At 42.8% G+C, this 12,408-nt stretch overlaps 1 protein-coding gene across 3 annotated transcripts in view; it reads left to right on the top strand.

Moving 5' to 3' along the window:
* col4a5 (collagen, type IV, alpha 5 (Alport syndrome)) overlaps window positions 1-12,408 on the top strand; it is a 375,390-nt gene that overhangs the window by 325,707 nt on the left and 37,275 nt on the right. For all 3 annotated transcript variants that reach the window (XM_041195247.1, XM_041195248.1, XM_041195249.1), the window contains 4 exons: window positions 627-707; window positions 3,697-3,795; window positions 6,168-6,218; window positions 8,044-8,229. In XM_041195247.1, the coding sequence (XP_041051181.1) occupies window positions 627-707; window positions 3,697-3,795; window positions 6,168-6,218; window positions 8,044-8,229 (417 nt within the window). The remainder of the gene's footprint in view (window positions 1-626; window positions 708-3,696; window positions 3,796-6,167; window positions 6,219-8,043; window positions 8,230-12,408) is intronic.

Raw genomic sequence — 12,408 nt, 5'->3', positions numbered from 1 at the left:
CTAGTGTTGTTGCCCATCCCTAATCATCCTTGAATTGAATGACTTGCTCGGCCATTTCAGAGAACAGTTAAGAGTCAACCATGTTGCTGTGGGTCTGGAGTCACATGTAGACCAGACCAGGTAAGGGCGGCAGATTTCCTTCCCTAAAGGACATTAGTGAATCAGGTGGGTTTTTAGAACAATCGATGGTAGTTTCATGGCCACCATTACTGGGACCAGCTTTATATTCCAGATTTATTAATTGAATTAAAATTTCACCAGCTGCTGTGGTGGGATTTGAACACATGTTCCCAAAGCATTATCCTGGGCCTCTAGATTACTAGGTCAGTGACATTTATTCCACAGACTAGCATTTCTGATTTTCTGTTAATTGACTGTTCCTTATTTAAGTCCTTTCAACTTCCATCCTAAGTGGCTGGAACAGGAGTATCAATGACTGAAATAGAAGTGGTGTTGCTATTTTTAGGGCAGAATGGATTTGCTGGGATGTGTCTATTTTTTCGGACCACATTTCTGGTGGTAGCTATTTTTTCCAGTTTTTGAAGTCTCATCGGTACAAGCTTAAAAACACAATGGACCAATCAAATATGTGGAGTTTAACCACATTTTGTTTTCTCATCTTACAGGTGCTCCTGGAATTCCTGGTCCCAAAGGAACTGATGGCTTCCCAGGTCCTCCTGGCCTTATTGGACTACCTGGTGCACCAGGTATATTGTCTTTAATGTAAAGCGAACTGGTTAGTTTGGACATGTAGGTAGAAAAGCCCATGGGCTGGATTTTCATCCTCGAGGCCAGATGGACATGTGAGGATATATGTGTGAGAATGAGTGGTGATGTCTCTTGAGCTGGCAGTGAGTTAGATGCCAGTGAATGTGTGATGACCTTGTGAGTATGAGAGTTTAGCGTGATGAGATGGTTGCCATACCCTGGCTGCACGGATGAGATAATTCATCCTCTATCTGCATTGGATGGCCAACCACTTCTGTGCAGCATTGGCACTGACCACCATTGCCATCATCTGCCATGCTAGATTGGTAGCAGACGTCGGGAAAATTCCTGCTTCGCTCACCTGTCTCGGTCAAAAGTGTCAAGAAAATATTCTTCAGGCTAGAGGAAGGATTGTAATGGAGATCCCCAGGGGTCAGTGTTGGAATCCTTGCTTTTCCTGACACATATTAATGACCCAGAACTTGATGTACAGGGTACAATTTCAAAATTTGCATATGATACGAAACTTGGGAGAGTTGTGAACTGTGAGGAGGACAGTGTAGAACTTCAAAAAGACATAGACAAGTTGGTGGAATGGGCGGATAGGTGGCTGATGAAGTTCAATGTGGAGAAATGTGAAGTGATTCATTTTGGCAGGAAGAATATAGAGAGACAATATAAAATAAAGGGTACAACTCTAAAGGTGGTGCAGGAGCAGAGGGACCTTGTGTATATTTGCATAAGTCATTGAAGATGGCAAGACAGGCTGGGAGAGCAGCTAAAGCATACAGTATCCTGGGCTTTATTAATAGGGACATTGAGTACAAGAGCAAAGAGGTTATGCTGAACTTGTATAAATTACTACTTCGGTCCCAGCTGGAGAATTGTGTCCAGCTCTGGGCCCCTCATTTTAAGGAATATGTGATAGCATTGGAGACAGTTCAGAGAAGATCCACGGGAATGGTTCCAGGGATAAGGGACTTCATTTATAAAAATAGATAGAATGGTGAAGTTAGGACTGTTTTCTTTGGAGAAGAGAAGACCAAGAGGAGACTTGATGGAGGTATTTAAAATCATGAGGGGTCTAGACAGAGTAAATAGGGAGAAACTGTTTGCATTCATGAATGGATCAAGAGAGAGAGGGCACAGATTTAAAATAATTGGCAAAAGAAGCAAAAGTAACAAGAGGAAAATCTTTTCACACAGTGAGTGGTTATGGTCGGGAATAGACTGCCTGAGAGTGTGGTGAATGCAGATTCAATTGAAGCATTCTAAAGGAGACTTATCTGAAAAGGAAGAATGTGCAGGGTTACGAGGAGAAGGCAAGGGAATGGCACCAGGTGAATTACTCATTGGGAGAGCGATGCAGACATAATGGGCTGAATGGCCTCTTCCTGCGCTGTATCGATTCTGTGGTACTAGAGAAAATCGACTGTTTTCCCAAGCTTTGCAGTCTCATACGTTCCTACCATGTTAACAAGCACGGCACCATTCAGTTCAACAGTTCCATCTCTGACAGTTTTGAGATCAAGAATGGGGTAAAACAGGGCTGCGTCTTAGCCCCGACTCTGTTTGGTGTTGTTTTCTCTGTCCTCCTGACCTATGTTTCCTCTGCTGACTTGGAAGGAATGCACTTCCAAACACCATCAAATGGGAAACTCTTCAACCAATGAAGCCTGAAAGACAAGACACAAGTGCGGCATGTCTTGGTCAGAGAACTTCTGTATGCCGAGTTGATGCACTAGGTGCCCAGGCAGAAGACCAGCTCCATAGACTCATGGATCATCTGTCCCAAGCCTGTGTTGTGTTATCCCTCAACATTATCGTCACGAGAACTGTAGTTATGGGACAGGGTGTTGCGCCTCTGTCTGTGATCAAACTCAACAACACACCACTGGAAACAGTCAGCAAATTCTGCTACCTTGGATCTACAGTGACAGACAGTCTGTACCTTGACAAGGGGCTCAGCACATGCATCGGACAGGCAGACACCAACTTTGGCCGACCAACTAAACAGGCATGGAAGAATGACAAACTGACCCGCAGGACGAAGATGCTTATCTACAAAGTCTGTATCCTCAACATGTTGCTGTAAGGCAGCAAATTCTGGACAACTTACACCTACCAAGAAAAAAAGCTCATAACCTCCAACTCCAATGTCTAAAACACATCCTTGGCATCACATGGAGAGGCAAAGTCACCAATGAAACAGTCCTTTCTAAAGCAAGCATGTTAGCACCACTCATGCAAAGAAAGCTTCACTGGCTTGGGCATTTGCAAAAGTTGGAAGATGGTCTCATGACAATGGATATGCTATATGGGGAAGCGGCCTGTGCAACAGACCAGGAAGCCACCGATTCGAGGATGCTGTCAGAAGAGACATGAAAGCCCTCAACGTCAATCACGACAAGTGGAAAACTCTAGGTGATGATCGATGCAAATATGGCAACATCAGCTGCTGGCAGTAATTCGCCACCACAGCAACAAATGGTTTCAGACACTCCAAAGCAGGCACCAGCCCTGCAAAAAAGATATCAGCAGATATCGTTCTGCACCACCTGCAAGGGACGACTTCATGTGTGGCACTTGTGGCAGACTTTGCTTTTCCAGAATCTGTTTGTTCAGCTGTCAAAAGAAGTGCAGCAGATGATCTCTGACCTCGCTAAAGTTCTGAGGCTGAATTCCCATCATCCCTTGCAGATGGAGGGATGCCAATCACACTGAAGGAAACTGGGTAAATCTGAAGGCAATTGACTGCAAGCTGTTCATGAACATCTCCTAGTGACTGGGCAGTAAGTGACAATAGTAGTAGATTGGAAAAAGGCCATACCTCCATTAGGCTGGAGTCTGGCACATAGACACCAGAAACTTCTTAGAATAGAACTGTCACGCTGATTCATTTTTTTTTCCAATTTCTTATTTGGATTGTTCAAAATCATTGATACTATCATGATCAGAAACAGCTTTAATCAATTATTGTGTTTTCAGGTGCACCAGGTGAGCTGGGAATTCCAGGCCCTCCAGGAGAGAAAGGATATCCAGGTCGCGATGGTATTCCAGGTCCAGCTGGTCTGAAAGGAGATCCAGGTTAGTTTACTTAAGTAAATAGTTTCAATTTGGAGTAAATAATAGTTGTAACTCCAAAACAACTTGCACTTATATACAGGTTTTAATATACAAGATGCTTTACGGGAAAATAAGAGGAAAGGTTGGCCTAGCCTTGGGGAGAAAGATTAGGACTGATCACTGAAGGCTGGATGGAAAAGGCGACAGTTCATAAAGGGACAGGGAAGCAAAGAGGTGGAGAGTTTTAAAGAGCGAGTTCCGAGGAGTAAGGCTGAGGCGGTTGAAAACTCTGCCATTAATGATGGAGTAAATGGCGGAGGGGTGCACAGGAGAATGAAGTTGACGGGCTAAAGGTGAGTGGGAATGGGGATGAATCTGTGGCTGGAAGAGGCACTGAGGCATGAAATTTTGGTGGGATTTGAATACAAGAATAATGATTTTAAATTGGATGCGATGGGCACAGACTAAATCCGCAAAGGGGAGGGTGATGAATAAATGGGACTTAGTGTGGAACAGAGTGCAGGCAGCTGAACTTTGGATAAGTGATGGTTTATGGAGCTCAGGCAATAAAAGTCAAGAAGAAGAACTCTGAAGGGATTGAGTCTGAGGGCTGTCAAAAGCAGAGTTAAAGGTTTCTGTGGTGAGGGGAATAAGAGCATTGGCAAAGGTGGGCAATGTTGCAAAGATGGAAGCCAGCAGTTTTGATGAAGGAAAGGCTGTAGTGTTTGAGATTTGAAGCTTGGAGTCACGCTTAACTTTGCAGTTCAGCTGAAGGAAGTTGTCTCTCTTCCAAGACTTGATGTTGGTCAGTCAGTCCAAAAGCATGGAAGTGGTTGTGGCAGTGAGAGAAGCGGTGGAGAGATGGAACTGAATATATATATATTAAAGCTGATCCCATCCTCGTGGATGTTCTTAAGATGGAGCATAGAGATAAGGAAGAATTTGGGGCCAAGGATGAATCCCTGTGGAAGCCAGAGGTGATAGCGTGGGGAAGTGAGGAGAAATAACTGCTGAGAATAATGACCATCACCCCCACCAACCTCCGCCCTTTACTCATTTCAATTTATATTAGTTTTGACAAAGATGTGACAAAGTTACATTTTTAATTAGGGGACCAAAGCAAAATCTGATAACCTGCAAGTTTAGACATCTCCAAGGGAGTGAATGGTAGTTGAGACCAGATTGTTTGAGAGATAAAGGCAAGGTGGGAATAAGGAAGACAGAAAGCTAAATTGGATGAGGATAGATGCCTTGTTTCAGGATATTATCGTTGGGTAATGTGATTCTGAGATCAGGCAGACAGTACTTCATATTGTTGCATTTTGTAACGTTCTTCCAAGCATAAAGAATAGAGCGCAGTGTTGATTTACAAGGAAAAACCTTGTAAAATCTTTTGGCTGATTACACGGGTTAGATAGAATCTTTGAAAGGGCAAATTTTTCATGGTCTGTAGAAAAGGCTAGATTGATTGAATGGTTTTCTGTTATTCCATACCCTTCTTATAATTGCATCCATGGTGAGAATTGCTTGCAGTTTCATACTGACCGAAGGCAAAAGATATGAATAGGGGAGGGAATAACTTAGAGAGAAAATGAGAGTAAAGGATAGGTAGAAACTGTAGTAACTACAAAATACCTAATTATTTTGGAATACTACAGCCATCAACCTATGTCACTCTATACCACAAGAAACTGCCAATTCTAATATGCTTTTTTCTGTAAAAATGGAAAAATAATGGATATTATATTCTCAACTCATAAACAAGGATTAATTTAGAGATACAGACTTCAGTTTCTCTTTACCAGTTCCTGATGAGAAGCATTATTTATGTTTTAAATTTTATTTTGAGTCAATGGAATTGAAAATCGGGAGAGATGTACAAAGGGTGACTAAATAGATATCACCCACTTTACACTTTCACCCAAAGTCAAAATCACTCCCGGCGTCTCCGACTAAGCCATAACATCCAGAAGCCAAGTGCTTACCTCAAAGTAGAGAACAGAAGATGTGAAAGAAAGAGAGAGAGCAAACGAGAGGGCTGCTCTCAGAAAACCATTTGTGGAGGCCCAGCACCTTCAAAAGATTGTGATGCCTGATTTGAGTGGGAGGAAATGGAAAAAAAAATCTAAGTCTCCTCCTCTAGGTGACTTTGCAAGTGTTGAGCAATTCAATAGTTGATAATGACTATCTGGGCTGCTAATATAATGAGGTATTGTGGGAAGAACCATCAATTGGCCAGTCTTGTTGCACAATTCACATTGACTCAAAGTAGTTTGGTCTCAAGATTCGCCATGACTGTAGAAAACGGTAAACGATAGAAAATTAAACAGCGTGCTTTCATTTTTGATTTGTGACATTCTTCACTGCCCTGATCAGTGTAATTTTGTCTGTAGGTCCTCCAGGCCTAGGACGCCCAGGTGCCCCTGGTCCTCCAGGAATTTCAGGTAAATAAGAAATCAGAAAAAGGTCAAATTCATAATTGACCGAAACATATGTCTTTAATTTTACAGCAGGAGTGCTGTGTAATCTTATTAATTTTCAATTGAAAGATTTCATTGACATTCGATTGCCTTTTAATTCAACAATAATCAGAGTAAAAATTAATTTCATGCTTGTAGAGATAAATGCTGTAAAGCAGAATCTGCTGGTTAAGCAGAACTATATATGTGTTCAAAAGTGAATAAGAAAGCTGTAACTTAATCTGAGTGCTGAAATTCAATACGGCCCTTTAGTCTCTCTCATGCATCATGCATTTTACATAGTGCATACTGCTTGCTCAGTAAAATGAAAACCACTGTCATGACAGTTAAAAGTAAAGCTGAAACAGCATTGATCAAACACTGAGGTTACTGTAAGGTCATCTTGCAGAATTCTGTTGTATAATTCAGAAGAGGTTTTAATGTAAAGAGAAGGATGTCCAGAGTAAGTTGTAGACTGTGACCGAACTGAATGTTCAGACGGATTTTTGTAAAATAAAAGTGCCAAGGAGTAATGTTTGTGTGATGTAATCAAGAGGCTCAAATAGATTATATATTTAAAAATGAGTATCTGAGAATGAGGCATGAGTTGCTCCCTAATCCAAAGATTCAGATAATATAAATTGTGAGAGTAAATGTTTAGTGATTTATGACTATCATCTGCATTTTAATACTGTAGAGTTTATGGGAGCAGTTTTAACTTTTGCCTCATTCCTCCCAATGTTTTTGTGGGGGGAGTAGGTTGAGTGCAAACGTGCAGGTAAATTCTAACTTTTGAGCCAGAGGCAAAGAGGCTCAAACCTTCCTGAGACCCAGGGCCATGTACAAATGGACCCAACAATCTGCAGGCAAACGAGTGTCCCAATACAGCTTGTCAACTTCTGAGGATTTGCAGCCAGCCTCTGTGCCATGTGTGAGTCGGCCTTGAGGGGCAGGGGAGGTGAAGCAGAGCTGGGGAGTGCGCCCAGATTGGCAGCAGTGTTTTCATGAAGCCAGGAGGAGGCCTCCTGCTGCTTCTGCCATCATAAAAATAGAACGCTGAACATATTTTTGGGGCAGCTTTTGGAACAGCCAACAGACAGGTATTTTTACAAATGCTGATTAGGACATTCAGTGCCAGGATATGTGAGTGGAGCATGTGCGGCTCACTCTCAACCCACTTTTGGTATGGGTCCTTCGAAACATTCCAACTGTAGCCTAAAGAATGTCTTGTACAACCGAACTTCATGTTATTGAAAAGTAATCTGCTTTGTACACTGTTAGTTAGTTGGCAGAGATTTGGTTCAGACCAAAACTATTTAATAACAATATTTGACTTCCTGTTAATCACTATGGATTGAAAGGTTGCGTGTTGAGTTCTGTGAACAAACCGAGCAGCTATGTACCACAGTGAAGAGTTCCATTCCAATGGCAGCTAATGTTCTAATCATTCAAGTATATTATATGACGTTCAGTGTTGCTCAGATACTTGCCTGGCCAAAGATTTCAGTGTGTGTAGGGACAGTTCTGTCGAGAGTCCAACACTTTTTTTTACAAGTATTCTGAACTCTGTTGCAATGGCTCTAAAGTTTTCAAAACCGTCAGTTGAGTAATAATCTTTAAACTTATTCACAGCAGCTATTATTCTGTATACTTAAGCAAAATGAAATGTATCAACTTTCTACTCCAAACTATTGAAAAATGTAAAGGACAATGGACATCATTAGAGAAAATGCTTTTGAATGACTTGAATCTTTGACTTGTTAAATATATTGTTTGACCACAAGCCACTATCTAATGTGTTCTCATGTAGGATCAAAAGGAGATCCGGGTATTCCAGGTATCCCAGGAGGTCCTGGAGCTCCAGGTCCTAAAGGCGATCCTGGATTCCCAGGATTCATGGGTCAGCAAGGCCCACCTGGTCCACCTGGACCACCAGGACAATCGTTGGAAGGCTCAAAAGGTTCACCAGGGCCTTCAGGTCAGCCAGGAAGACCAGGTAAGACTAGAAGAAAGTTATTTCTTCCACAAGTGTATTGCCTTATCCCACACATTTTCACTATTTGCACTATTTTCATTCAACTGTCTTTGCATGTGTACAATGTATCTGCTGAATGTGAGCCACAAATCACAGCGCAATGTCCTTCACCTTCAAACACTCTCTCATTACCAAACACAGCTACGTTTTTGTTTCTTTAATCACATTTTTTTTAGAACATCTTCAGAATGTTATGTTTACATTTCATTTAATTTTGTTGGCTGGCTCAGTCTCACTCAGATTATTTCACTATGGGGGCTATCCCATACCTGGGCAGATCACTGGTGTATATAATTATTTAAAATATTCTGAGATTCAGTAGCTTCTACTGCAACATTTCTTGTTTTTAGTAAATTACTTAGCAGTTACCAGCTAAAGGATTGGGATGGGGGGAGGATGGTGATGTGGGTTTGGTGACAGCATGAGGGTAGAACATCAATCTTTTCCCATGTTTAAAGTTAGAAATTTGCTTAAGTATTGTAGTCCCATTTTAAACATTATTTTTGCATCAGTATGTGAATTCTATGCGAGTCTCATGCATTACTGTAAGAAGTGGGTATTTTTAGCATGTAGGAATACAGATAGAAAACACAAAAGCAGGACAGAAATCCCAACGGGGTGTTTATTCAATATTTAGTATTAAGAGTTTGATGGAGTTCAAATGCTGGGTTAAGAATTTATTTGGTTTCTTTGTGTAACTACTTCATAAATACATTTGTGAGGAGTTTCTTAGCCTGCTACTTTTAGTAGAATTGTAAATATGCTCTAATAGAATGCAGAGAGTTACAGGTCGAGATGTTTATGAGGAGACGTGGGGGACGCATGGGAACCCTGGGAAGTCCAGGGATGGGAGCTCATCAGGACCTTATAATTTAATTCTTCCATTGCCCAACTAGCTGCAGGAGGTGGCAGCTGCAGATTCTTAAGATGCCATTGAGTGGGAACATCCTGCAGACTAGGGTTTTGGAAGATGGTGGGGGGTGGGATGTTGTTGATTGCACCAAAGGCTGGAGAGATCAGCAACGGGGAGGCTGAAGCCTTTCTTGAAGGCCCCCAAGGAATGCTAGAAAATGTACACCTCACTCCATTTAACTGCTGGATTTCCTGAGCCTTGGGGAAACCCAGCCAACAAGAGTTAAATTTCAATCAAGCTTCCAGTTGCTTATTGGGAACCTGATTCTAAATATGATAACGAAGTGTCCTGTTTCTCAATGGTGAGAGACACACATGGTACATTACCCATTGTAAATACGGCAATGGGCTTGTCAGGTTCGGGTTTCGTTTTGTCCTTTTTAAGCTTTCACCACCCCTCCCAACCCCACAGACCACCTCCCACCCACCTTTGGGATTAGTTTTGAGACCACAGTGTCAGTACACATTGTGGCCAAAGAAACGCTTAGATCTTGCCTGTAAAATGATATTTCAGTGCGCTAAGTGCATTGACACAACGGGGGAAATGTTAATGCCCAAAACGAGCCGATTTGGTTCGGATGGGTGGTTAAAAAATTTAAAAGTATGAATTCCAAACTCCAATCCACTTCCAACCTTCCCACTTCCGGTTTTAATGGCCCGCTGAGTTTTCGAGGCCTGAAGAAACCCAGCCGCTACATAGAGAACAGGGGACTCTCAGATCTAGAAAGTAAGTGCCTTTCCACTTACCAGCTGGATCCTGTTTACCTGGTTTACAAACCCCATAGCGATCTGAGACCACCCCAACGCATCTAATCTTCCAAACCTACCCTCCCATCTGACCATTCCAACCTGTCCGTCCCTAACCCTTCCAATCTCTCCAACCCCACCCCACCAACCCTTCCGATCTCCCGGCAGAACTTTTCGACTTTGCCCACCATGCCCTGCAACTCTTCTGAGCTCTTCCAGGAGGCCTCCAGTCTTACCCAATCCCAGCTTCTGATCTCCCCTCTGGCCCTCATTGGCATGGCCCTCGATCTTGCCTCTGGGTTTTGGTCTCCCACCCGCTTCAGACCCTGGTCTGCCTTCAATTCCCACCCTGGCCTTCAATTTCCAGCCCCCTCCTGCCCTTTCCAATCCCTCTCTCCATCCTCTCTACATCCTGGCTACAGCCTGGCGTTGAAGGCCTGCTTACCTGACAGCCCAGCTATTCTCTTAGTCAAACAAAATTAAAAATTGCTAATCAGTTCCAGACTTTAAACTCTCTGGGATCTTTTCTTCCAGGTTTTCCAACCTCAAAGTAGCCACCTATCCTTTGTCTCACTTCCAATTTGATATTCAACCCAAAAGTGCAGGAAAGTTTAAATGAACCTTATTCATTAGTTTTAGACAGAGTATATTTGTTTCTAGTGAGTTTTTGCCTTTTATTGTTAACAAAGATGAGAGCTCAGATTTTTGCCACTATGGTGAAGCTGTTTACTGCTGTAGCAAAAATCCCAGAAATGGCCGAAATTTCTAACCCCCGCCCCTGAACCCGGAGTTTCCCATTTTTGCCGGGGCAGGACTGGAGTTGGGCCAGGGCATCGCGCATGCACATTCACAGAAGCAGCTGGCTATTTAAATCACCAGCTGCCTCTGCGGAACTGGGATTTTGGAAGAACAGAACTGTGAAATCCAGAGTGTGTCGATCAGGACAAGTAAGAGGAAGTCTGAGCTTGGTGGGGTGTGCTTGGATGATTAGGGTACTTTGGAGAGGTAAGATACCCCTTTGGATAAGGTCCTGAGGCAACTTTGGGAGAGGTAAGGCACCCTTTGGGAGAGGTAAGATACCCCTTTGGATAAGGTCCTGAGGCAACTTTGGGAGAGGTAAGGCACCCTTTGGGAGAGATAAGGCACCCTTTGGGATTGTTAAAAGTGAACATGATTGTGCACTTTTTAATGCACAAGATCATTGGAGCTGTCCAGCTCTCAAGGAAGTGTTGAAGAGCTGTTCAGCTGTCAAAGCTATCCAGCAAGTGTCAAAGCTGTCAATGAACTGTCCAAAGATACTAGGTGAGTTGGCACAGAGGGGATAAGGGCAAAGGATGGTGGGTGAGGGTCATGGGTTGGCATAGAGGGTATGGAGGCATGGGAACTGGGGGTGTAGGGGTTGGCTTGGATGGGGCATAGGGAGTTTGTCATGGGGTGAGGGCTGGAGGAATGTTTTTGTGTTTTATTATTATTTATTTAAACACAGTGCCAGGGCACAGAGGCAGGCCTTGCACCGAGCCTGCCTCTGCGCCTGGCAACCTCCGCATTCGTTCCATGGTCACCTGCCCTGACTCCTATCTCAGCCCATTACCCACCACCACCCCCCAATACACACCGCCACCACCATTAAAAAAAATCCACCCTTTGGGTAAACATTTTTAAAGGTTAGGCTCGCCAAGCAGGGAAATCTCTCAACTCAGCAAACCTGACCCTGTGAGGAAAACCTGGGCCGATGCTGGTTAAAGCAGAGGGACTGAGTTTGAAGATTGTAGTCTTACTGTGTGTCCGTTTTGCAGAAAGATGATCTTTTTGGGTTATTGTGTTGATTTGATATGGAGGTTAAAAACTGGGATTTGAGGATTCAGCTAAGCCTGAACTTTCAGAATCTCGATCAAGTTTCCAATAAACATATAGGTCCACAAATAAAACCACTCTCATTGAGCAGGAACAAGGATGACTGGTTTGGGAAATGCAAATGCCACACCGGTACAACAAGGGAGCATTCTTCTAAGACTAAGTTGAAGTTTCTTGGGGAACGGTAGAGGGAGCTCAGAACTGAAGGTAGGAAAGATAAAAACAAAAATGAGATTGTTGAACATGCTCATCCTCACTCCTGAGTAAAATTGCCTCACATTTAATAAAAAGAACTAAATTGAACAGCAGTGCAGGGGGATTCCAGTGAATGTCTGCTCAGCAAGGTAATTCTGTCTGCATATGGCTGCTTGGTAATGCACTGAATAAAATGCTTCCATTTAACAGCTGGTGGCTTTCCATAGACTAACATCATTTCAGTTCCTGCAACCCAAGATGAAATATTGAGTTTGTTTTGCCACCTTAATATTAAAAGGGGAACCCAGCCTCAAATTTACATTTAAAAATCCTCAATTTATTGAGAAAAATTCCACTGGAACAAGTGTTTTTAACTGTTTCCTCTTGAGTTGTGCTGTTTTAAAAATATGCTTTTAGCTCCTGCAGTGTCCT

Source organism: Carcharodon carcharias, chromosome 9 (assembly GCF_017639515.1).
Source record: "Carcharodon carcharias isolate sCarCar2 chromosome 9, sCarCar2.pri, whole genome shotgun sequence".
In the NCBI taxonomy this organism is placed as follows: Eukaryota; Metazoa; Chordata; class Chondrichthyes; order Lamniformes; family Lamnidae; genus Carcharodon; species Carcharodon carcharias.
This window is presented reverse-complemented; position numbering and strand designations above follow the sequence as displayed.